The sequence below is a fragment of the Chiloscyllium punctatum genome, chromosome 26 (assembly GCF_047496795.1).
Source record: "Chiloscyllium punctatum isolate Juve2018m chromosome 26, sChiPun1.3, whole genome shotgun sequence".
Taxonomy (NCBI): Eukaryota; Metazoa; Chordata; class Chondrichthyes; order Orectolobiformes; family Hemiscylliidae; genus Chiloscyllium; species Chiloscyllium punctatum.
In genome coordinates this window covers 36983115-37010039 of record NC_092764.1, presented here as the reverse complement: position 1 = coordinate 37010039, position 26925 = coordinate 36983115, and the positions used below count along the sequence as shown (strand labels likewise).

General features: G+C 38.3%; 1 protein-coding gene across 1 annotated transcript in view; it reads left to right on the top strand.

Moving 5' to 3' along the window:
- The window catches only part of tdrd12 (tudor domain containing 12), a 150645-nt gene that overhangs the window by 114841 nt on the left and 8879 nt on the right, over positions 1-26925 (top strand). Inside the window, exons 30-41 of the mRNA XM_072547812.1 lie at positions 579-714; positions 4278-4487; positions 6246-6426; positions 10136-10194; positions 10332-10524; positions 13192-13267; positions 18607-18704; positions 18966-19093; positions 21740-21794; positions 21929-22042; positions 22125-22278; positions 24639-24711. Coding sequence (XP_072403913.1) covers positions 579-714; positions 4278-4487; positions 6246-6426; positions 10136-10194; positions 10332-10524; positions 13192-13267; positions 18607-18704; positions 18966-19093; positions 21740-21794; positions 21929-22042; positions 22125-22278; positions 24639-24711 — 1477 coding nt within the window. The remainder of the gene's footprint in view (positions 1-578; positions 715-4277; positions 4488-6245; positions 6427-10135; positions 10195-10331; positions 10525-13191; positions 13268-18606; positions 18705-18965; positions 19094-21739; positions 21795-21928; positions 22043-22124; positions 22279-24638; positions 24712-26925) is intronic.

Here is a 26925-nt window from a genome sequence, read left to right as displayed (position 1 = left end):
TCATCATTGTACGCATTGACCTACATCTCCCAGTTTAGCAATTCCTCAGATTTTATTTTGGGGTGTCGTTTCCCCAACCCTCCATACTGCTTCTACATCTTATGGTTTTGTTGTTTTCCCGACAAACCTTCCAAGACTCTTCCATTTATTCAATTTTGGGCCTTTTCTACAACCTTGATGACTTTTGCACCACCACTGATGGCTGTGTTTGCAGCTACGTTAACACTAAGCTTTGGAATGATCTCTTTACATGTCTCTTGTACTTTAAGATGCTGTTTAGAATTTACTACTTTCAGTCTACTTCAGCCTCAGATGATGGTGGAAGTGAAGATTGTGATGTGGACTAACAGCTCCTGTAAACCACTTCGGTCCAAATGTTCAATAGGAATGCATTACTACATTGACAAATTTTACATGCACCTAACTGTCCTTTTATGATCAATTGTTTTAATTTTCCTTTAATCTGTTTGAAGTGCTAATCTTGAAGTCATTGCATTGCTTAACTGTGGCCTTCCAGTTTTAAATGTGGTTATGATTGTGGATTAATGAAACTAATCTTGATTATCTTGGTATTGCAGGCCATCTGCTGTTCATTATTTGGTGTGGAGCCCGTGGAAAAAATCTGCAGTCGGGAGATTAAAGAGTGGTCCTGGACGTCTTTGCAGGATAAGGAACTCCAAGTGAAAGTAATTGAACAAAGTAGAAATGATCTAAGTAAGTTGATATTAATGGTATCTGAAAATATAAAAGCTGTTATTTCAGTTCCCAGAATTAAATTATTTGTTTATAAAAACATTTTTAATTTTTAAAAGAAATTTGCATTGGGAGGTACTCATCAATCCGATATGTGGATATGCTTTTTGATCCACGGCTCCAGTTAAATTTCAGCTGGCCATTAACACTGAAACTTCAAGTTATCATTGTAGAATTGGACATTGTAATTTTTAAAGTTAAAACTTTTACATTTCTGAAAGTTTTCAAATTTGAAGAATTGCTGAGTATTTGAGAATTGTGGGAATTTTGCTATAAATCTGGTTTGGATGCAGTGAACTCATCATTCCAGAGGGTTGGGCTGATTTTCTGATATGGGTTCAAATTACACCACAGCAGCTGGTGACCATGAACTACCATTGATTGTCATAAAATATCATCTGGTTCACTAATGTCGTTTTAAGGAAGGCAGTTTGCTGTTATGACTCTCAATAAAGTTGTTTGTCAGCCGCTTTCCAAAATAGCGAAAGTGAGGATTGCAAATGCTGGAGATCAGAGTCGAGAGTGTGGTGCTGGAAAAGCGCAACAGGTCAGGCAGCATCCGAGGAGCAGGAGAATCGACGTTTCAGGCAAAAGTCCTTCATCAGCCTTCCAAAATGGGCTAGGAAGCCACTTAGCTCACAGGCAATTAAAGATGTGCAGCAAATACTGGCCTTGCCAACAACACCCTCATTCCCATGAAAAAAATGAAGAAAATAATCGCTTTCGTGTTGGTCTCTGGAGCATACAAAAATGACCTCCTCTAAAGCTTAGCATGCAAATAGATTTATTTGAAGATGGACACTACTTTTAAAAATATACCTGCTCTAAATGCTGGTATCTTGCCCTTGACAATATGTTAATGTGCACTTAGGCCTCTGTAGTATATGTGGTGAAATTACTTCCATGATGTTAGCTGGGAAGTTCACAATGATATGGGCCAAATGTTGGCAATTGGGACTAGATTAATTTAGGGCATCTGATTGGTATGGATGAGTTGGATGGAAGAGTCTATCTCTATGCTGTCCAACTCTCACTCCAGATTTGCCCAAGGTTGGGATGGAGAGACGGTAGAAGTGCTGGTGTTGATATTTTCAAATTTGTTGCTTGAGATCAAAAGCCTTATACAGTGGGGACATGGCAAAATTTGGGTATGTATTGTGCGCAACTGAGCAATCATTATCAAAAGTCATAAAGATGCAGAGTTAGTCGATCCAACCCATCAAACCTATGCTGACTCTCTATAGAGCATTACACTTTGTTTATTTTCTGTAAATGCACCTGTCCCATTTTCATTTGAATTCATTATCTCCACATCCACCACTATTGGAGGAAGTGAGTTGTCAGTCAATATCACTCCATTCCATTACTTTCATTGGAAGTTATGAGTTTCTGGATTATTATGAGTTTCATTATGAGTTCTTGATTATTACCACTCACTGCCTGAAATATGTTCTTCATTATCTCCCTTCACCCTTCTGTACCTCTTGCCCCAAATCTGAAATTTGTGTACCCTAGTCAAGCTGTCAGCTAATAGAAAATTTGTCCTTGTTTACGTTATCTAAACGTGTCATTAATCTTGTGCACTTTTATCATATCACCTCTACTCCCAAGAGAAAAACTTTAGCTTTAGATCATAAGAAACAGGAGCAGGTGTGGGTCACTTGGTCCATCAAAGCTGCTGCATCATTCAATAAGGTTATGGCTGATCTGATTGAGGCAAATTCTACTTTGCTGCCCCATAATTCTTAACTCCTGTTGATCAAATGTTTGTCTAATTCAATCCTGTCGATATTGTGACCCAGCCTCCACTGTTCTCAGTGAAAGAGAATTCCTATGACATTCTGTAAAGAAATATCTCAAACCCATCTGAAATGACAGACCCCAATTTTTAAACTGTGCCTAGTCCTAGATTCTCCTATGAGAAGAAACATCCTCCCAGCATTTGTCCGATCATGACCCTTTGGAATGTTTAATGTTTCAACATAACCATCTTTATTCTTCTAGATTCCAGTTAGAACGGTTCCAGTGTACTTACCCTTTTGTCATAAGACTATCTTTTATTGATGGAAATCAGCCTAGTGAATCTTCTCTGATCAACTTACAATGCAGTATCCTTACTTAAGTCAGGAGACAAAACTGTACATGATACTCCAATTGTGATTTTACCAATGTCCTATACAGCTTTATTAAGGCTTGCTTTTATGTTCCAGTTTCCTTGCAAAATATGTTAAACTTTCGGTTTGCCTTCCTAATTTCTTGATCTGTATGTATACCCTAACATTTTGATCAAAATGTTCAAGCACAGCCAGGCTGCCCTGTGTTGCAGCATTCCCCAGTCTCTAGGGGAGATTGTTGCATAATTGTTGCTGGATTTTGGTGTTGAGATTTGAATTAATTTAATAAATCTGAAATGTAAAGCTAAGCTCAGTAATGGTAACCATGATAGCCATAATTTTGGCTGTTGTAAAAATCTATCTAGTTTGCTTATAGGGTTTAGGGCAAAAGATCTGCTGTTCTTACCTGGTCTGGTCTACATAATACACAAGATATACAGCAATGTAATTGACTCTTAAACACTCTCTCAAATGGCATAGCAAGCCCTTAGTTGAAGGGTAATTTAGATTGGACAATTGCTAGCTTTAGCAGTAATTCCCACTTTCCACGAAGGAGTTTTTAAAAAAAAGCATCTGTCCATTTAAATGTTTCATTTATCTCTTCTCCCACATTATGCCCCATCAACCAATTTTTTTGCCCATTCACTAAACCTATCTCTTTGCAGATGCACTGTCCTTCTTACAACTTAGTTTCTTATTTCCTTCCTTTATCCAATGCACTGAATTTCAGGCATGGTGTCATGTTAAACTCTTTGTCACCTTCATCTCTGGATCTACCTTTTTGGGGCAAGAGTCTTCTACTCGCTCCCCAGACCTTTTCAGCCATCTCTGCTGTTTCTCAACCTGGATCAATCACCATCCTGTTGGTTTCTTACCATTTTTGATTTTGTCATTGAAAACTGTCAGTGTCACAGAAGCCACCTTGACTTTTGTTTCCATCACTTACGGATGCTAACCAATCTCCTCTGAACGTGCTGCTTCCTTTCTCTCCTGATTTTTAAAAAATCAAACCTGCAAGCCACATTGTGCTGTTGTCATCTTGTATAACAATCTCTTCCTTGCAGAGACTGACTGCCAACTCTTAGACACAATGTTATTTTCCCTGGACCATTCCCCACCACTGAATGTCAAGCTATTGTTTCAAGGACTGTCACTACCTCCTCTCATCTAGAGATGTTCCTCAGCACTTTTCTATTTTTATAGTTCATTTGTTCTGTGAAGAGTCGAGGCTCCAGCATTGAATCTTGTGTAATTAGTTTAAGATGCTTCTATAAAATTTTCCCTGATCACTTTGTAGCATCGATTAGCCAATTTATTTTAAATATGATCTGTTGTCTACAGAGAAATGCTATATTAATATATTGTTAAACTATTCCCTTTGTACTTTGAAAACTTTGTTTTCCTTTGTAGCTGATACCATATGCTATTATGTTGTTGTGCGAGATCCCTCTAATGCTGGCTCTGAAAAACTGGCAGAACGTATGCTATCTAAAGGACAAGGCATCGGGCCACCTGCAATTTTAAACCAATTGTTTTCAGAAGAAGCTGTGGAAAGTAAAGAAACCAGCTACATTTCATACCTCTGTTCTTTGGTTTGTGCACTTTTAGGTGATCAAAATTGTAAGTGATGCTCACATATAGCTATAAAATTAGTTAGCTGCTCTGGCTTAAGTCGAAAATTTTAAAATGTTTGCCAAATGCAACTTTCTTCTAAAGGAAATTCAGTTAATATATAATTTATTATATACTATTGCAGTGCATCGCAAATTGTTTCCAACTATGATTCAATGTCAAAGATTGAAGATTGTTCCAACCACTCAGTGAGAACTGAAAGTGGGTTGAGGGCCTGAGAGCAGGTGTCTGTTGGAGAGCATTCACAGCTGCTTTATCTCAGTTGGAGCTGTACAGTGACAATGCTACTTTGCAGCTCAAGACCCCAAAATTTCAGCCCTGATCCCCACTTGGCATCTCAATCCTCAATTTGCTAAGTCCTGTACTATTATATCAGCATTGCAAAAGTTAATATCGAGCTGAAGTTGTAATTTTAAGAGGATGTTAAGCAGGGATTTGGTAAGAAACTCATTGTTGCCTCTGCCTCACCTCATCTGGTCCTGTTATCTGGATGTTTGAGTATTCTGATTCTCTCCTGGCTGGTCTTCCTTGAAGCCTCTGTAAACTTGAGCTCCTCCAAATCTCAACTGCCCTTGTCCTGTTCATCCATTACCTCAGCTTATTGATCAAAATTAGCTCTCCCTAAGCCTTTGTTGACACATTTTAAAATGCTTTTTTAAAAACCTATCTTTGACTAAAACTTTGGTCACCACCACTAATATCTTTGAGTGGCTTGGTATTGAATTTTGTCTGATAGTACTCTGAAGCCCTTAGGGACATTTTACCATATCAAAGGAAATATCAAAACACAGGAATCACGTATTCTGTTTTTGAATTCTGAATAAACTTTAGGTCTGCATAAAGAAATATTTTTACTGTTAATAAACCAGCCCAAACTCATGTTTGTGAGGCTATTTCCCCAACATTTCATATGGTATTGCTCATCGATATGATTTATAAATCAGGAACAGGAATGATATTCAGCCCTCCTAGGCCTTTGCTGGTATTCAGTGGATTATAACTGATCTAAGCCTTAAGTCTTTCTTCTTAGCTGGTTCCATAACCCTTACCTACATTGCCATCAACAATAAATCAACTTGAGGTTTGAAGTTGTTCAATTACTGAGCCTAAACAGCACTTCTTGGGGGTGGAGTGAAGGATTCTAGTTTTCCACCATCTTCATTTAAAGGGTTTCCTATCCACAATTTAACAGTGATTTTCAATCATTTCCTGATGTTTTGGATTCTCCTAGAGTTTTTAAAATCAATTTAAGCACTAAGCAAGACCATCCCTTAACTTATAAGACTAGATTGTAAGATTAGCCTTTTTAGCTGTAGCATAATTATGGGAATTTGTGATAAGCTGCTCCTCAAGCTAATATACCCCTCCTTATGGAAAGTACTTAGGACTGGGCACTGCTCCAAAAGCCTAAACTGAGCTTTATTTAACTGTACCATCCCTTTCACTTCTTTGTATTTTGACTTTTGAGAAAAAGGCCATTAGCTTTTTAAATTGCATTTTCTTTTGATCAACTGGCTTTTAGTCAATTCTGTTAGATTACTGAACTTGATTTTAGAGCAGGGGAGCATGACCTGTGGGAATCCATGGTAATTAAAATGATTAGCTTTTTTCAGGATTACACAATAAAATGTTATTGGTAATTTCAAATAACTTGTTTTATGAAAGAATGTAAATGGATGGCCTTGCTCCATTAGATTCCTGCAAAAGAATCCAGTCTGAGCATATTTGTTTTTTTTAATCTTAAAGCATCATCATTAAGAACCACAATAGTGGAGGAACTCCAAAACAATGTGCTACAACATCCTGCAGAAAGTGCATCAGAATCCGGTTTACATTTCCTGTGCAGGTTGCTCAGATTCCTGACTTTTCCAAAAGAACAAGTTGATGTAATAATTGCAAAAGCTCATTTGTTTAGGATGCAAGTAAGGTAAGATCATTTTAAGTATTAGGCTATCTCCATTGGCTGAGAATATGAGCACATTTAAGTTTGTTTCAAAATATGCTAATTTGTCAAAGTAAATTAGTGCCCTGATCCTGAACTATTGGGAGCAGCCAGATAACAATGATCTTGCCTTGATTATACAATTAATGGATAGCCGGTGTGCTCATATCCAGTTAAGGATGGCATGCAGACTCAAAATTAGTGACTGAATAGGAGATCCTGCAGAGCAAGAAGAGCAAATGCTTTGTTGCTGGTAATGAAGATCAAGGATACTTTAATCTTGAGATATACTCTCAATGCATTTAAATATTTGAACTAATAAGAAGCCTCAGCTGCTGGGTTAACACTGAAGAGGAAATACCTTGAGATGAACTGCAGCCAGAGGGGTGGTGATTGTGACTTGGCATCTTGAAGTACTAGTTGTTTCCACTTCTGCTGAGAGGCTGTCGGTAAACAGTGTAGCATTGTGCTCCTGCTAGACTTTGTTTCTACATCAAGGTAAAAATTATATCCTTGATGACTAGAACATGCAGTTACAAGATGATATCCATTCACTATAAAATAGTACTCATTGCAATGCCATCCATACATGTGATGAGTTCAATTTTCTTCTTTTTTGTCTTTGTAATGATTCTAGTCGCACACCATCATGAATAATGTGCCCAAGGACCTCTTTTAGGTCTGCCGTTTAACTTCCAGGTAAAGAGTGGGTCTTACCATTGGGGCAGTTTGCACCTGATTCATGCTATGGCCAGTGTTCTTGCGACCAACTTAATTAGACTGGATTTTATATCGAAGAGTAGAGCAAGGTAAAAGAAAACTATAATAATATGGGAAATCAGGGTCACAGAATGGCAGGAAGGACTCGAGGGAAACAAATACAGTAATAGACCAACCATTAAGACTAGATATTACAAAGACAATTAAATGACAAAACTAAAGGATCTGTATCTGAATGTGTTTAGCATTTATAACCTGGTAAATTGATAGTGTATATTGTAGTGAACTGTTTGTTTATTTATTTCAGATATTATTTCAGGATAACTAGGATTGGATCATTATGCTGTGAAGCATTAAAAAAAATAAGAAGCTAGGTAAAAGTGGAGTCATAACACTGTTATTCAAGGATGACATTAGTTCAATGGTTGGAAATTATCTTACTTTAGAGATTAGGATGTAAAATTGATTTGAATAGTGAGAAACAGCAGGGGAGAGTGGTCGACAGGACCCCAAAAGGTACCACAATGTGAGACAAGATATACACAAAGAAATATTGGGTATTTTGATAAAGACGCAGCAAGATTCATAGATGAATTTACTCTACATATAAATTGGAAAATTTAGATTGGCAGTAGTAGCATGGATGAGGGGTTCACTGGAGGCATTTTGAGGGAATTTTTTTTAGCACAGCAAGTTTTGAAATCAACCAAAGAGCAGGCCATATTAGACTTGACGTTGTGTAATCTGACAGCATTCATTAACAATCTGAGTTAAGGCACCTGTAGGTAGCAGAGAGCATAGTGATTGAATTTTGCATCCAGTTTGAAAGGAAAGAGTGGGTCTAAGGTTGGTGTTTCAAAACTAAATAAGTAAAACTGAGCCAACTAAATTGAACTAACATACTAAGCTAGGGGATAGATCAACAAAAACACAGTGGCAGATATTTGAGAGATATTTCAAAATTCAGAATTCATATGTTCTTACTCTAAAGATAAATCTCTTAAGGGAGGACCCACCATCTGAGGTTAACTATAGAAGTTACTGAAAGTAGTAAACTTAAGGAAAAAGCACATGGCTATTCAGAGATGAGTGACATGCTCTGATGATTGGTCAGAAAATAAAGAATGGCAGAAAATGACTGAAAGGCAGGAAGAAATTCAAGTATCAGAGGAAGCTAGTTAGAAATGTAAAACTGATAGCAGGAGTTTCTTTCAGGTACTTAAACAAGGAAAAGAGTAAGTAATAAGAGTTTGGAAAGTATGTGGTGAAGTGCACATAAGGAAGTTGCTGATGAATACAGATAGGATGAGTGAGCAGAAAACATATCCGGCAAAGCATAAAGTGGGAAAATACGAAGTTATTCCCTTTGGTAGGAGGAATATAAACAGCAGAGTATTATTGAAGTGAAAATCAACTTCAGAATTCCAAGTGCAGAGGGATTTTGGTGTTTTGGTACAGGAATCGGGGGGAAAATAAAATTGTGTAGGTACAGCACACGATCAAAAAGGCTACTGAGCTGCTTTATCACAGGAAGAATTTAAATGTAAAAGTAAAGATGTTATATTTCAGTTTGACATCTCCAGTAGTGTACAATTTAAGTAATCATACTTAAGAATGTAAATGTGTTGGAGGCATTTAAGTACTAACTTGATACCTGGAATGAGCAAGTCCTGTTAGGAAGATAGGTTGGATAGTCTGAGCGTGTTTCCACTGGAGTTTGGAAGAGTAATAGGTGACTTGATTGAAGTGTACAAAGTGAATGGTCTTAATAAGCTAGGCATGGAAAAGATGTTTCTTCTGGTTCACTCCAAATCTTGGGGATTTAAGTTTTTTTTTAATTAAGCTGTTCAGCTATGCTGTAACAAACCTCTGGGCCAAGTGGGACTAAAACATGGGCATCTTGGTTCAGATGTAGGGAAACTACCATTGCACCACAAGAGCCCTCCTACTTTTGATGTCTCTGTGCCCATGGGCTTAATGTTAAATAGTTTTAAAATTAGGGTTTGCCCTTTTAGAGACAGAAATGAGGAGACAGTGTTTTCCTGAGTGTTGTGGGCTTTGGAACTATTGACCTCAGGAGGTGGAGTTTTTGCTGGATAAATTCTTGTTAGGCATGGGAGTCGAGGGTTAGCAAGGTATATGGGAATTTGAAATTTGAAACACAAGCAGTCAGCCATGATCTTATTAAATAGCAGGCTCAAAGGACCAAATGGCCTACTTCCACTTCTATTATCGGATATACATTTGTCTTGTCTTTTCATTGAACATGCTCAATACCTGTGTTTGCCATGACTCTAATCTTATTCTTAACAAGACAAATTGTGTACCCCAATTCTGTCAATCTTTTTAATGTACTTTGGAAATGCTTTGTGATGTCCTCGCCCTCGTCCTCATTTCGAGCTTCTACAATGTGACCAGATATCCCCCTGAAGATTTCAAATGTGTTGCTGGACACTTCAGTAAAATAAAAGTGGTTTCAAGTCAGTAAAGTGTTAGAAAACAATGTAAAAGGCTTCATTCTGCATAAACAAAGTAAATTAAATCAGATAAGCAGCAACTTCTACAAATCTATTCAGCTACACAATTAGTATCAGATAAATGTTATATTTTTGTTCTATAACCTCTTCAGACAGGACAGCAGGACCTTTACAATACCACACTATTGCTTGCACATTCCTTTGTTAATTATACAGCTTGGCATGCAGAAACACAGATGGTCTGAGAACATTTAGAAATATAATTATTTATCAATAGTGTCTGTATTGGTTGGAACAATCTAAAACTCAGTCCATTCTGACTTCATTTATATTGTGTTGTGTCATCCGATGTAACAATGTTACCTGATAAAATTATTGAAATTGCTCCTGGATAATCGAAGTTTAATTCTGTTAAAAAAACTCAACTATTTCAAATCATTTAAATTGCTCTGAGTTAAATATACTTTAGAATTGATTTTTCAGTTATTTTTTTGCAGAGATCTGGATGAAATCAATGAAGAGAAAGGAATTTATGTACTTGTGAATTTACTTCAGGGTAAGAACAAATCTCTATCTGTTTTTACTGATAAAGAATTCTAGCCATCTAATTCACAATCTTGTACAGTGTTATAATTTAAATTCTCCAGGTTGTTGAAGCCATTCCTCATTGCTCTTAACTCTGTCTTGTTTTAGGTGTGACTAGTGCAGAACTGCAAGAAAGCACATGTGTTGCACTTGGAATTCTAAGTGAAAACACCGACCTGCGCATTCCTATAATTGATGCCAATGCATTGAAGTACTTTTACCAATTATTGAAAATGCCAATTGAAACTAATGTGTGGGAAGCTATTCTTGGAGCTTTAGATGCACTTCTTTGCTCCAGCAGGTATAAAAGAGTGGTTTAATAGTATCTTCCTTTATAGAGTAGTAGCTTCAAAAGAAGAAAATTCTCTGAATCTCAATGTTTAGGAGGTTTGTGTTCAGATTAGAAGGAAGTAATCGATGAATTACCATTCTTTCCTTTCACTCTGTGAAGAAATTCTGAAATTAAGTAGATAGATGCAAGTCATCCAAAAATGCAGTTCCTTGAGTGCATTTTAAATTTGCCTACCCTGCCTAAATATCTGCCTAAACACCTTTCTTAAATCCCTCCCAATTAATCTTCCTCATTCTTTCTTCCCCTTGTCTTTTTCCTTAGCTCTGATTTCATTTTTCTTTCTCCATCTTTTCTCTGTTCCAGTTCCCTTTTCTCCCTCTTCTGCTAATGAGAAGTAAAGGGATTAGTATGTATTATATATTAAAAATATACATTATCTATTACTAATATATTAGTATGTATTATGTATTAGTATGTTTTATATGTTAAACTTGCTTTATTTCCATCAGGCTAGTTAGTTTACTAAGTTAGAACTTGCAATTTTTCTGCAGTATTAAGTTTCAATCTATATTCCTGACTTTCCTCTTTCTATGAAACCAATTGGTGAAGTTCCATGAGCACTGATTATAATAAACTCCCCCTGCCCCAACTCCAAATCTTACCCTCATTTCTCTTGAGTGATACTGTTCATTTCTGAGCCTTCATAGTAAGGGTTAGCAGACTTGATTCTCAGTCCTTGATATCAGCAAATTTGCAGTACCATTTGAAGTTGCTTTTATAGTGTCTAGTCTGGATGGCACATGTGCAAGACATTTGAATCCATTGCCTAATGGAACTCCCAAGAAGTAGATGACTTCCCCATTTCATAAAAGATTTGATCAAGTCTTGAAGGTACTGAAAATACATAGTACAATGTGGGACTGGACAGGTTATAACACAGAGCTTTAACTTGTGTCACCTCAGCATAAACAGTAGAACAATGGCATGAAAGTAGCTCACCATTTCATTAAGGCAATCACTTTAGCAGGTGTCATCTACAAAGTTAAAAATCTCACAATGCCAGGTTATAGTCCAACAGGTTTACTTAGAAACACTAGCTTTTGGAGCACTGTTTCTTCTTCAGATGGTTGTGATACGTATATCGGCGTAACATTGTATCACTGTAATCTTTTGCTATAAACTCTGTCTTGTGATTCTGCTTCACAACCACCTGAAGAAGAACAGTGTTTTAAAAGCCAGTGCTTCCAAATAAACCTCTTGGACTATAACCTGGTGTTGTGTGATTTTTAACTTTGTCCACCCCAGTTCTCCAAATCACAGCTGCCATCTACAAAGTTTCCCTGTTTTATTTTTCAAGCCTTGAAGTGAAAAGTAAAAATCTATACCATGGAGTAAACCCAGTATGGAAAAGACAGACTGGGATAGCAGAACATGGATTGCTTTGCATCAGGAATAATTGAGCTTGGTGTCATTAGATCTTTTTAAAGAAAGATTGGTTAAATGTTTGCAGCAAAGGTAAACACAAAACTGTCAGCAGAGAGCATGACATTGATTAGTATTTACTAGATGACTATAATATAAAAAAAGAACATATTGGGGTCTGTATGTATGATAACTATTATTGTTTCTATAGTTTAAAATCCATGGTCTTTTGGTTGCCCTCTTCTCAATAACTTTACTTCAGACAGTTTCATGATTGATGATGTTTTGGAAGTCAAAATCAACATGACAATTTTGAGAATAAAGTAAGTCCTCAAATTTGTCTTCCTGAAAATAAAAATTCTAAATAACACAACCTTTGATGAATCATCGGTTTGTATTCGAACATTGCACCCTATGTTAAAACAAGATGAGACTCCTTTGGACATTTCTTAGCTGGAAAAGCAAATGTGTAAGTTGAAATACTGTACCATACATGTGCAGCATTGTCCATTCTTAGCTGAAATATTTTATTCAATTAGATAAGCCACTAAGTATTGAGGAAATACTGTATAAATTGAAGGAAGAATAGTGCAAGGTTGTGGGAAGAGGGGAAGGGATTACACCTAGTTGGATAGCTATTCCAAAAAGCAAGCTCAGGCATAAATAAGCTGAATGGCTTCCTTCTGTACTGTGCTATTTGATTAGCTTACGATGAACAGCTGCAGAGAAGCCCTTAAGTCTGGTCCTCTGATTCTTTCCTTAAACTTCACAGACTCTCTCTGCCATGTTTTCTTCTCCGGTTCAGAAATCATATTACCCAAGGGAGACAAGTTAAATGCATTTTCCATAGAAATATTTTGGCAACACTACAATCTTTGAGCACTGCATTGTTTTTATATTTATTCCCACATTGTATTTAGTTGCCTCAATGATTTTCTACCCAAATATTCTTCAACTTTAAAGAAAACATTAAATCCTATGTCATGGATAGATGCACAAACCCTTCAGAGTGGGTTCCAACATTGAAGTTCGCAGAATCATGTCAATCAGATTTTTGTTCATTTATTCAAAGTAGATCTTGGATGAATCTGAATTTGGTCAGCAAGATACAAATGAGGTAAAAACAGAAGTTGCAACACAAAATCATAAAAACAGACCCAAAGAATAAAAATTTTTTAAAACAAATCTGCATTTGGAAGCAAAGTAATGTGGGGATTTACTGTAGTTTTTAACACAATACTGCAACTTTTCCAGAGTTTGTGAAGAAATTGAACAGCAAGGGATTATATGTCACCCTTGTACGAAGGTTGAACAATCTTCAAAGGATAAGGTAAAATTAGATGTTAATTTAATTTTGTGTGAAACAGTTACAGAGGCAATGAAAATATGCCAATTATTGTCAGATCATACATGAGTTTTACAAAACACTTGTAAAACTGCATGCCATCTGGTTAGTTTCTGGCATTCACTTAGTTATCTAAATTGATAGCGCAAACAAATCGCAACAGAAAAAAATTTAGGTCAGTTGCGTGTGACAACTTACTTGAAGGGAAATCCCAATGTACAAGTTACTTAATAGTGCTGCAGTACATTTTGCTAATAAGAAAGGTACTTTGGAGAGTCAAAAATACTGTGAATAAGAATTTTAGTTGAATATCTTTATTCTCATAAAGCCTCTTTTGTTTCGTCTCTTGTATAATCTCTGAATGCAGTATTTTTCTTATTAGACAGGTTAACAGGACAATTTCTTTCTCTTTTAGTCATAATATTTAGGACAGTGTACATACTAAAGTCCATCTTACATGCTACCAATCTTTTTCTCAAATAAAGTCTCGTAAGCGGTTCATGATTGGCCAAATATGACTTATTTCCTCCTCGTGAGGAATCACATCCTTGCTTGTCTCTGCAGTAACTTTATCTTGGGGTGATTTGAAGCTCAAAGTTTAGAGAATCATAGATGCGAACCAGCGGTCCACTAATGATGCTGCTGGTGTGTTGAGTGGTCTTTGCCAAGTTATCTTGAGGTAGCATTTAGGTAACAATGGTTAGGTTAGAATGATGGTGGAAGTTGGTAATGAGCAATCTAAAGTAAGATTAATCAAGTGGCAGGGAGTAACAATATGGCAAGAACTGAGATGGGCCAGATAGACTGAAACCACAAATGTGGGAAAAACAGTGAGCAATGGGCTAACTTCAAAGCAGAGATGGCTCAGACGAGGTAGGGCAAACAAGTCCAGACTTCCCTGGAGGACAGGACAAATAGAAATTATAGAAAAATAATGTCTTTGTGACAGGTGTCAAAGAGAAAATACAGTTAAGAATCAAGCTGAATACAGAAGAGAGGGGGAAAAGCAAATAAGAAAACAAAGGGGGTTCTCTAAAAAGACCGATATCTAACATCCAGGGAAATCCAAAAGTCTTGCAGAGGCACATAACTAGTAAAAGGATGGTGAAAGGAGGATCAGGTCAATTCTGTACCAGAAAAGAGGATTTCCATATGATGACCGGAGGCATGGACAGGGGGAGCAAATAAATACTCTGCTTCTATCATTACCTATTAGCCAGATGCTGCCCAGTCTATAGTGACAGCGAAAGAAACTCTGTTACTAGAAAGGTTTGAAATTGACAATGGGGAGGTATTAGATAAGCTGTCAATACTTAAAAGATGATAATGCACCAAATCTGGTTATATGCAAGGATATTAGAATCATAGAGTCATAGAGAAGTACATCATGGAAGCAGACAATTTGGTCCAACTCACCCGTGCCAACCAAATATCCTAAATAAATTAGTTCCTGTTTGCCAGCATTTGGTCTGTATCCCTCTCAAACCTTCCTATTCATTTACCCATCCAGATGCCTTTTAAATGTTGTAATTGTACCAAACACCACTACTTCCTCTGGCAGTTCTGATCATTCTATACATGCACCACCCTCTGCATGGAAGTGAGAGTGGAAATTTGATGAAATGCTGAGAATCTTTCAATCATCCCAGGATTCTGAGATGGTGTTGGAGGAATGGAGAATTGCAGACGTTACGCCACTATTCAAAAAAGGTTGTAAACATAAGTCCAGCAATTACAGTCAGTTTAATTGAGGAAATTTGTAAAAACAGTCATTTAGGATCGAATTAATAGTTCCATGAAAAAATATTGGTTAATTCAAGACAGTCAGCATTGATTAGTAGGAAAAAAAAATCACTTCTAACAAACTTGGAGGAAGCTTTGAAGAGGTTGCAGAGAGTGTTGATGAAGGCAAGGCTTTTGATGTGTCTGTGAACATCCCATAAGGTGTTCAATACAATGCTAAACAGTAGACTGAGAAAAGTTGGAGCTCATGGAACAAAAGGGACAGTAGCAACACAGATGCAAAATTTGGCTGAGGGAAAGGAAACAGTAGTGGTTAATGGGTATTTTCTAGGCTGGGGGAGTATTTTTAGTGCTGTTCCACAGGAATCAATAATGATCTAGAGCTTTATGTACAGGGATAGTTTCAAAATTTGCAAGCACTAAAAACCTGGGTGCATTGTAACCTGTGAGGAGGACAGTTTAGAACTTCAAAATGACATTGATAAGTGGGTGGATAGATAGGTGACAAATGAAGTGCAGTGCAAAGTGTGAGGTGAGACACTTTGATAGAGAGAACATGGAGAATCAGTAAGAAACAAAAGGTACTATTCTAAAAAATGTGCACGAGCAGAACAAGCTGAGTGTATGTGTGTGTAAGTCATCAAAAGTGGCAGGATAGGAAAAGAACAGTTATTAAAGCTTATTGTATTTTAGGCCTCATAGGGCAGAGAGTACAAGAGAAATTTATATCGCATTACTAGTCAGACCTCATCTGGAGTATTGTGTAGAGTTCTAGGCATCACCTTTTAGGAAGGATGTGAATGAATTGGAGAAAGTACAGAAGCAGTTTACACGAATGGTTGCATTGATGAGACATGTTAATAATGAAGAAAAATTGACATGTAGGAACAGAAGTGGGCCGATCAGCCCCATCAAGTCTGCACTGTCATTCAGTGAGATCATGGCTAACCCAATAGGCTCAACACCAATTTCCTATCTCATGGTTTCCCAAAACCCTTGATTCGCTGAATGAAATCTGTCTATCTCAGGCTTGAATATACTTAATGACTCAGCCTCATCAGTTCTGCAGTAAAGCATTCCAGAGATTTACTACCCTCCAACAGAAAAAATGTCCTCTCATTTCTGCCATACATGGCATAAGAAATCCTCTGCATCTGGAATCAGTCTAATGAGCTTCTCTGCACTGCCCTCAATTACATTACATCTCACCTTAGATAAGGGGACCAAAGTTATTCACAGTATTCCACGACTAGCCTGCATTTAGTTTTAATGGCTTGTATATTAGCAAGGTCTCCCTATTTTTATACTTCATTCCCTTTGCCTACATTATTACCTGCTGAACTTGGATGTTAGTGTTTTGTGTTTCATGACCCCTAAATCTCTCTGCTGTAGCTTTCTGTAGTCTTCCTCCATTTAGGTAATAATAGTTCTTCCATTCTTCTTGTAGAACTTCACATTTTTATCATCTTATATTCCATCTGCCAGGATTTTGTTCACTTGCCTGACCTGTCTATATCTTAGTGTAGACTCCTTGTGTCATCGTTAGTACTTGCCTTCCCACCACTTCTAATATTGAAGTTAAGCCCATTAATGATAATGTCACGAAAAAATCTTCTGAGGGCATCATAACATTGCCTGTAAATTTCTCCCTGCTGGTGTCAATAAAAGTTGGCACGGTTTGCTTTTAATCAGAGGCAACCCAGTTTAAATAGGATTAAGTTACTTAGAAGCACCAAACCCTCGATGCATAATTTTGGCCAAATATACTTTTTATTTAACTCCCAAGGTGTTCCCATTGTATTTTCCTCTCTTTTTAGAAAGATGAAGGAATAATTTTCTTTTGAGATGTGTTCCATTCAAAATTGCAGCTTTAATATCAATTCTCCGGCATTCCCAAGGTTTCATTGCTAACAAAACCGAGAACATCTTCATAACTTCTACCACTAGCTTGGCTTTAGATTATATGTTCCATAAGTAAGCACCATTTCCATGCATATCCATCGTTGTCCCTTATCTGGTATCTCTGAGGGACATCGCAGATTCTTTCCGGCTTTGTAATTCTTGCTATTTGGCATATTTCATTAAATTTTCTTGTATTTTGTTTGTGGCCTTTAAGACCTACCAGTCCTACCACTGCTGGTGGTATGCAATTTATTTGTTGATCTTGTCGAACTACACCCTCTATCTTGTCGTCTTTTTCTGCACTGCTACAATGTAACAACCCATCCTATTAAGAAGGTTCCTTTCAACAATTCATGATCTCTTTCTTGGAGTATCGCAGTTCACAGACCCTGGTCTGAGCTTACCCTGCGTTTTCTTGCTTTCCACTTTTGTACTTCACAGTTCCAATCCACAGGCCTAACCACCTATCCCTCAAGTTCTGCATTCAGCATTTTTTTCAGAGATCTTCCCTGCTGTACTAATAACATCTTCCAGCAACTTTTTTGACTTTAACACCCACTTTTGGCAGTTGACCTTTGGGACCAATAGCTTTGTTTTGATGATCAGAATTAATCTATCCACCATGAGACAAACTTTTTACAATACTGTAACGTACTTTTCTAATTAACCTTGTGACAATGCTGCCCCTTTAACAAGGTTATTTTGTCCTTGGTGTTTCTTTCAAGAGAGATCATAAAGGAAGAGGTGCGCAAATATCTAAGCAAGAACCTGGTTTAACGATGAAAGACGAATAGTTAGTTCTCCCAGTTCAGGTTTCTTTTTAGTTTATTTAGGTTGTAACGGTCAGAAGCTGCTACAGTGCAGAAAGGTTCCAAGTTTCAGCAGATGGTTCCTGACTGACTTTCTCTCTGAAATCTATTTGGAAGTTGTGTCATTCTGCCTGTAAGAACTTGAGTTTGAATTTACCTTTTGCCAAGGGGTGTGTTTATAGGATGTTATGGGAATTGGAATAACTCAGTTACGTTGCTATATCGAGTCGGTTGGTTTTCAAATAGTTCAATTCTGTTTGCTTTTGTTCATGTTTGAACTATAATGTTTAAATAAATTCTCTTTTTGTTTAAAGAAAAGCAGTATGACTAGCTGCATTACTCCTAGAATATCCACTATGGATCTGCCTTGAAAAAGCAATTTATTGATGAATAGAGAGAGATTGAAAGGAAGAGTGGGGAATGTAATTTGGTTCATGTCCTTGGGACATTCAGAAATGCTTTATAATCAATGAAGTATTGGAAATGTTAGAATTCCCTTCTCAATTTCTCAAACTTAACATCTAACAGGAGTACTTTTGAAGTTTAATGACTGTTGCAATATAAGAGTCTGTGACAACAACTATGCATAGCAAGATCCCACACAATTCAGTGAAGTGCATAACCAAATGATCTATTTTGTTAGAGTTGGTTGAGGGATACATTTTGACCAGAATATTTGGGGAACTCTCTCAATATTCTATATTGTGCAACCTTGTATTCCACTTCAGTTTAATGTCTCAATCAAAAGACTACTTTTCTGATGGATCATCATGTGCTCTCAACTGAATAACAGTGGTTAACATTAAGATCATATGACAAGATAGTATGCTGATGAAAGCTCAAATACTTATCAAATTTGTCTTTTGTTAGGTTTTGGAAAACGTTTTGAAGGTTTTGTGTTACCTCAGTGGAAGACCACAGAGTCTGAATTTAAATGTATTGAGTGGACTTGTTTCAACTATTGACAGGTTTGTAATGTTACAGTGTCTGCAAAAAAAGTGTGTATATATACATATATATGTATGTTTGTGTGTGTGTGTATGTATAAAATATATATATTGTTCAATTGTGTGGAGGTGTTGTACAGGTTGCAAACAAGGAAAAAAATGCAAAACAGCTGTTTTTAGTTACACTATCGTAATATGTGTTAAAGTATTTTCTTGATCTAATCTTTGATTATAGTCTGATCTACATAGGAATGTAACGAAGTGTTTCTTGACCATTTTTAGCCTGTTAGTACACAAAACCAGCAAGACTGCTTTGTATAAAGTAGCAAACAATTTGAAATCTTCACTGGCCATTTTGCAAACTTTACACTGCCCACAATATGATGCAACCTGTTGTGAAGAAAATACAGGTATGGTTTTACTTTGGTTGATAATTTTATAGCATTTCAGTTTGTTATGAAGTAAAAATTGTTCTGCATACTTGAAATATTTTCATGGATTTTTTTTAAAATGAAATATTGAGCTCTAACATTACTTGGCGCGATACAGCATTAATGATGCTAGTTTGACATTTTCTGTCTTTGCTATAAATTTAAAAGCTTTACCTCAAACACTTTTTGTGTATTATTTTGCTGCTTTCCAGGTCCTGCAAGTTGTGATAAGTGCCTATTTTGTATTGCTAAAAATAATTATTCAGTTTTACTTTCAAGCAGTTTCATGTATACTGCAGAATGATCATGCAATAGACAGAGCTAAGTAACTCCACAATCAACGAATCAGCTCAAAGCTTTACAGTCCTACCTCTTCTTAAAAGAAAATACTAATCAGAAGCAGATACTGAATGAATATCCTCAATGAGAGGTGCCCCCAGCTCATCTGTACAAAAGACAAATTGCACCTTTTGCATTCATGTTCTGGCAGAAGCACCAAACATATGATCCATTTCACCTTTCTGCTAATGTTCCTGATATAATAGTGCATAGTTGTTGACCAATCCAATTTACTCCATGTGATATCAAGAATGACTGAAGGCACTGAATGCAGCAACGGTTGTGGGCCATGATAGCTTCTGGAAGTAGCACTGAGGAATCTAAGTGACAGTATTGAAAATATCTCAAGTTGAACTTAACCTGGTCAAGTACTGCCCTAGTAGTCTGTTACTACTCAATCACTAGTTACGTGATGCAAGGTGCTGTGAACAGTGCAAACAAGTGATACTTGTTCATCAGTTCTCATCAATACTCAGGTCTCATTATAGGTAAAGGAGTTTAATTCGAGGGAATAAATTATAATAATAACATCTTTGGATTACCGTTGACTGGAAACTTAATTGGTTCAACCACATCAATACTGTTAATACAAGAGCAGATCAGAGGCCAGGAATTGTGCACTGAGTAATTCACTTCCTGAAGCCCCCAAAGGCTTTCCACTATCTATAAGAGCATGTCAGGAGTATGACGCTTGCCTGTATTAGTGCAGCTAGGAGAAGATGAGGACTGCAGATGCTGGAGATCAGAGCTTAACAATGTGTTGCTGGAAAAGCACAGCAGGTCAGGCAGCATCCAAAGAGAAGGAGAATCGACGTTTCGGGCATTAGCCCTTCTTCAGGAATGAGGAGGGTGTGCCAAGCAGGCTAAGATAAAAGGTAGGGAGGAGGGACTTGGGGGGAGGGGCATTGGGAATGCGATAGGTGGGGGGAGGTTAAGGTGAGGGTGATAGGCCAGAGAGGGGGTGGGGGCAGAGAAGTCGGGAAGAAGATTGCAGGTCAAGAAGGCAGTGCTGAGTCTGAGGGCTGGGACTGAGAAAAGGTGGGGGGAGGGGAAATGAGGAAGCTGAAGAAATCCGCATTCATCCCTGTGGCTGGACGGTTCCTAGGCGGAAGATGAGGCGCTCTTCCTCCAGGTGTCGTGTTGCCATGGTCTGACGATGGAGGAGGCCAAGGACCTTCATGTCCTTGGTGGAGTGGGAGGGTCCGTTTGGAGGTGGCGGAAATGACCCCACCACCAAGGATATATTTCCCTCCCCACCCCTATCAGCGTTACGGAAAGACCACTCCCTCCGCGACTCCCTTGTCCGATCCACACCCCCCACCAACCCAACTTCCACTCCCGGCACCTTCCCCTGCAACCGCAAAAAATGCAAAACTTGCGCCCACACCTTCCCCCTCACTTCCCTCCAAGGCCCCAAGGGATCCTTCAATATCCATCAGAAATTCACCTGCACCTCCACACACATCATTTACTGCATCCGCTACAGGCGATGTGGCCTCCTACACATTGGGGAGACAGGCCGCCTACTTGCGGAACCTTTCAGAGAACACCTCTGGGACACCCGCACAAACCAACCCAACCGCCCCGTGGCTGAACACTTTAACTCCCCCTCCCACTCCGCCAAGGACATGAAGGTCCTTGGCCTCCTCCATCGCCAGACCATGGCAACATGACGCCTGGAGGAAGAGCAACTCCTCTTCCGCCTAGGGACCCTCCAGCCACGGGATGAATGCAGATTTCTCCAGCTTCCTCATTTCCCCTTCCCCCACCTTTTCTCAGTCCCAGCCCTCAGACTCAGCACTGCCTTCTTGACCTGCAATCTTCTTCCCGACCTCCCCGCCCCTGCCCCCACCCCCTCTCCAGCCTATCACCCTCACCTTAACTTCCTTCCACCTAACGCATTCCCAACGCCCCTCACCCAAGTCCCTCCTCCCTACCTTTTATCTTAGCCTGCTTGGCACACCCTCCTCATTCCTGAAGAAGGGCTTATGCCCGAAACATCGATTCTCCTTCTCCTTGGATGCTGCCTGACCTGCTGCACTTTTCCAGCAACACATTTTTAAGCTTTGTATTAGTCCAGCTCCAACAACTCCAAGAAGCTCAACACTGTCCAGGACAAAGCAGTTTCCTTGATTTATAGTACTGAAGTATCAGCTGTCTCCATCCTCCTCCTTAAAAGAAAATCATAGTTCTATAAGATGTTTTAGCTATATCTGTTGGTTTAGTTATTGGGAAAAGGAAGAAACTGTTATTTTGTATTTTGACTATGCTAATTTTTAATTGCAGGCATTATCAATCTTCCCGAAGACAGACAGAATCAATTAACAATGAATCCTAAAAGGTTAGCCATGTTGATAATTAAGTATTCGAAATCTCCAACCTAGTTGTGCAATATAATTTCATAACTCAAACAAAATTGTAGATTTTGAAATTGATTTTGTACTTTAAATTATCATTGATCATATAATCCTGCAGCTTTCACCCGGAGATCAAGTGGCATCAGAAGGAAGACCGTCTTATGCTAAATGTCAAGTTGCGGAATTTTACAGAACATTCATGTAAATTTGGTCATTGCAGAGTAGTATTCAGGTAAAGTCAATGAGCGTGTGAATCGCTTAAAAAGACAATCATTATCTTTGATTTTTATCTGATGCTTTGCATTCAATTGCAGCGCCTGTGTTGGTACCAAATTATATTTGGCAAACTTGGAACTTAAAGGCAGGATTTTAAAGGAAAAGAGCTCATGTGTAATTAAAAATGAAGAGCCTGTTATAATACTGTTCAAAGAAGAGAAAGGTGAATGGAGCAGTTTGCTGAAATTCAAGGTAATTGTCGTGAAACAAGTTGCAGAACTTGGAGCAAAATCTGCCTACCATTTAACATTTAGTTCTTAGTGATAACAGCTGCCTTGCTTCAAATCGCGTAATACTGTCTCAACAAAAGTATTGTTTCAGTTGTTTCAAAATGCAGTTTTTCTGAATGTTGCCATTTCAGTGCTGCTTTTGAATTTGGTTGAAATTTCTATTAAAATATTTCTATTCACTTCTTTCAACTTCTATTTTCATTTGGGGAATAAAAATATGAGTCTCTTTTAAAAGGAGGATGAAACTGTAATTGGTAAAGGAAATGCTTGTAGGGTGTTCGAAATGATATACTATGACATAGAATGTGGTTATCTCTCAAACATTGATAATAATAATGCCCAGGAACATGTTGATCTCCAGTCATGAGTTTCCACTCAAAATGGGTGAAAGAACTCCATGTTCTGCTATGACTTCTGTTGTTAGCAGCAAGGATATGACTAAAGTAAGTGTAAACTGGAGATTGCAGTCTGCTATCTCTTGATGAGAGGCATGGGTTGGATTTATATTGATTTGACAGAGGGTTTGAACACTGAATTTAATTTTGGAGAGGAGAATGAAGATACATAAAGAGGCAAATAGTACTGGAGTAAAAAATAATTCACATATCAAAGGTGACAGCCAGCGAGATGCAAAGCTATCTAAAATTAGTTTGGAGCATTTGTAAATAAATCCACAAAGATTGATTAAATGAAGTTTGTGAATTGCAGGTACAAATGATGGCATGGAATATTAAATGACCATAACGCCGACCTAGTGCAAAGAAATGTAGGGCTGGAAACTTGACTACCTTTTAGCTAGGAATGTCAGAGTCGAGAGTGTGTTGCTAGAAAAGCACAGCAGGTCAGGCAGCATCCGAGGAGCATGCAGATCGATGTTTCGGGCATAAGCCCTTCATTAGGAATTCCTGACTTGCTGTGCATTTCCAGCACCACACTCCCGACTCTGATCTCCAGCATCTGCAGTCCTTGCTTTCTCGCTAGGAATGTCAAGGAAAATAAGGAAGGAGTAAAATGGTGGGAAATGGTAGTTTACTTTTCTCCAGTATTGTATAGGTCATTAATGTCCTAAGAGGCCAAAGAACGAGTCCATTTGATTGGAATTGGGGAACAATAGAGTGGCTGTTGAGAAGCAAAAATCAGTCTCAACTTCTCTCATTCACATCTCTCTGTTTTGCCAAGTCAATTTCTGGAGATTTTTTTTTCAAACACTCCTTTTGAGACGTAGCCATCACTAGATCAGCCAGCATTTATTGTCTTTGACAATATAGTTATCCTTGAGAAGCTGGTGATGAGCTGCCTCCTTGAACTGCAGTCCACTTATTGTAGGTCGATCCACAATGGTCTGAGTGAATGAGTTCCAGGGTTTTGACTGAACAACAGTGAAGGAACATTGATATGTTTCAAGGTCAGGATGATGAATGACTTGAAGGGGATCCTTTAGGTGGTGGTGTTCCCATGTATCTGCTATCCTTGTCTGTCTTAATGGTAGCATTATGAATTTGAAGGATGCTGTCTGAGGAGCTTTGGTCAGTTTCTGCAGTTCATTTTGTAGATGGTACACACTGCAGCTAGAGTGTCTGTGCTGGAGGGAGTGGATACTTGTGGATGTGGTGCCTGTCAAGCCAACTCCTTTGTCCTGGCTGGTGTCAGGTTTCTTGAATGTGATTGGAGCTGCACTCATCTCTGCAAGTGGGGAGTGTTCCATCACACTCCTGACTTGTGCCTTGTAAACAGTACCTACTGTAACTCAGTTAAAAATCACACGACACCGGATTGTAGTCCAACAGGTTCATTTGGAAACACTAGCTTTCGAAGGTGGTTGAACTGAGGAAGAAGCAGCACTTCAAAAGCTGGTGTTTCCAAATAAACCTGTTGGACTATAACCTGGTGTTGTGTGATTTTTAACTTTGTCCACCCCAGTCCAACACCGGCACCTTCACATCAAAAAAAATGTTAGCAGTTTCTCTGTATATATTCTTCCTGACCTGACTGTTCTCTAGCATTTTCTGCTTACTTCTGTTTTCCAAATGTATTTTGCTCTTGTTCCATATCAATCTTTATTTCGAATCATAGCTCCCATTATAATACTTCAGAAAGAAGTGCTGTTGTACTACATAATTGAAATAGCTTTATTTACTGTCTGACTGTGTGCCTATCTTTCATTCCCTTACTTGTTGAACCTTGAGTATGATGTTTTCAGTAAAGCGCAGAGGACTGTATGTTAAGAACACACTGGTTTCCTTTGAAACTGAGAGGCTTATGTTTACTGCATAATCACTAATAACCCTTACTATATGTATCTCAAATGCATTTTTGTTGCAGAATCCAAATGTTACCTTTGATTTCAACTACCTCGAGGAAGTGGCAGATGATGTAACTCTTCCGATTTGGAGGGGTAAGATTGTTTAAGTAAAAGAAAATCTAAGCTGTATCATTGTTCAGACATTGAAATTAACAATATAAATGCAACACTGGTCCTATTTTAGCATTAATGAAAGTAATAATTTTGCTTTTAACCATGATAACCAACATATTTGTCTTTTGCATATAATTTATTGGATATGTTTCTTTCTTCTACATCTTTCCACATCTGTGTGGTCTCTTGAAGCAAGTAATTTAGAGACCCTTTGAGTTGGGAATGACCACATAAGATAAATCTAGTTGTTTTTTCTGAAATCCCTGTTCTAGTTAATAGCCCACATGGAATGTAGCATGGGAAACAATTGGAGTAAACACATGTTGCTTGGATTGGATAACCATTTGAAGTAGTATTTTTCAGGTGTCATTGTGAAATGCTGTTTTAATCTTTTGAACTTGAGAATCGGAAGAAAGCCTCAGTTTTCTGACTATATTACAGCTGGGAGGTATTGACAGACTGTGAATCTTGGGGAAAAATATATATCAAGAACACAAGGCGAAACATGTGCAGACAAGCAGAATATGCAATTTAGAGCAAACATTTATGCAATATTAAATTTTGGATGGGTTGTGGATCACAAGATCAAACAAAATAAAGCCAGACAAAAAGGAGAGTTGTTTTTCATTTTCATAAATGGAATTGAGGAAAAAATTGGATGCCTACAAAAACCTAAACTATTTAAGGAGCCACTGCTGCCTCACAGCACCAGAGACCCAGGTTCAATTCCCGCCTCAGGCGACTGACTGTGTGGAGTTTGCACATTCTCCCCGTGTCTGCGTGGGTTTCCTCCGGGTGCTCCGGTTTCCTCCCACAGTCCAAAGATGTGCAGGGCAGGTGAACTGGCCATGCTAAATTGTCCATAGCGTTAGGTAAGGGGTAGATGTAGGGGTATGGGTGGGTTGCACTTCGGCGGGGCGGTGTGGACTTGTTGGGCCCAAGGGCCTGTTTCCACACTGTAAGTAATCTAATCTAATCTAAACCACATGATAGTATAAAGACAGTGTCTTTTCTGTAATTTTAATTGTGGAATAAAATGAGAAAATAATAGTTTTATGCACCAAAAATGGTTGGAGAATTGCTGCATGCTTGAAAGCAAGTAACCTAAAGATCACAGTAAGCACTGTTTATGTTGCTGGTGTTCAAACAGGGATTAAAGTGTAGTTGCAGATGAACTTGAGCCATGAGGCTGTGTACTAGTGGAGCTTTGGTATTTGGTACAAGTAGCTGATTGGTTTATAAACAGCAACTGTGTGATTGGTTCTCAGGTAGCTGAAAGCTTGGGGCATTGAGCAAGATACAGAGAGGTTATTAGGTACCTGGAGATCTCTCTGTCCCCTACATTAAAAGCCACTTTAAGCCAGAAGGAAACCATTCCATCTTTCTTTCAGATGTTGAAAGCCCAGACTGTTAATTGATAAATCAGAGACCTGGAGTGAACTGGTCACCCTATGCCACTTGCAAACCAGTGAAAGCCTCTGGAGAAGTCAGATGGAGAAGCAGAATTCTGACCAGTGCAAGAATCCCAGCAATCCTGTGAACAGGAATGACTGAACTGCCTTATCTTTCCCTCCACCTATAACACCAATGTTGTTTTTTTTCTGCATGTGTGTGTTTAAAGGGGAGTTTATAATGGGATTAGAGCTTTAATTAGTAGAATTTATAGATAATTTTTAATCAACCTGAAATAGAGATCGTAATATCACAAACTTCAATATTAAACAAAGAGCAAAGAAAGTTTACAGCCCAGGAACAGGCCCTTTGGCCCTCCAAGCCTGAGCCGATCCAAATCTACTGTCTAAACCTATTGCCCAATTCCTAAGCATCTGTATCCCTATGCTCCCCACCTTCTCATGTATCTGTCCAGACGCACCTTAAATGAATCTACAGTGCCTGCCTCTACTACCTCTGCTGGCAATGTGTTTCAGGCACCTACCACCCTCTGTGTAAAGTACTTGCCGCGTATATCCTCCTTAAACTTTTTTCCTCTCACCTTGAATACATGATCTTTCATTATTGAATCCCTCACCCTGGGAAAAAGCTTATCTCTATCTACCGTATCTATACCCTTCATGATTTTGTAGACCTCAATCAGGTTCCTCCCCCCCCCAAATCATCATCTCCTTTTTTTCTAATGAAAGCAATCCTAACCTACTCAACCTCTCTTCATAGCTAGCACCTTCCATACCAGGC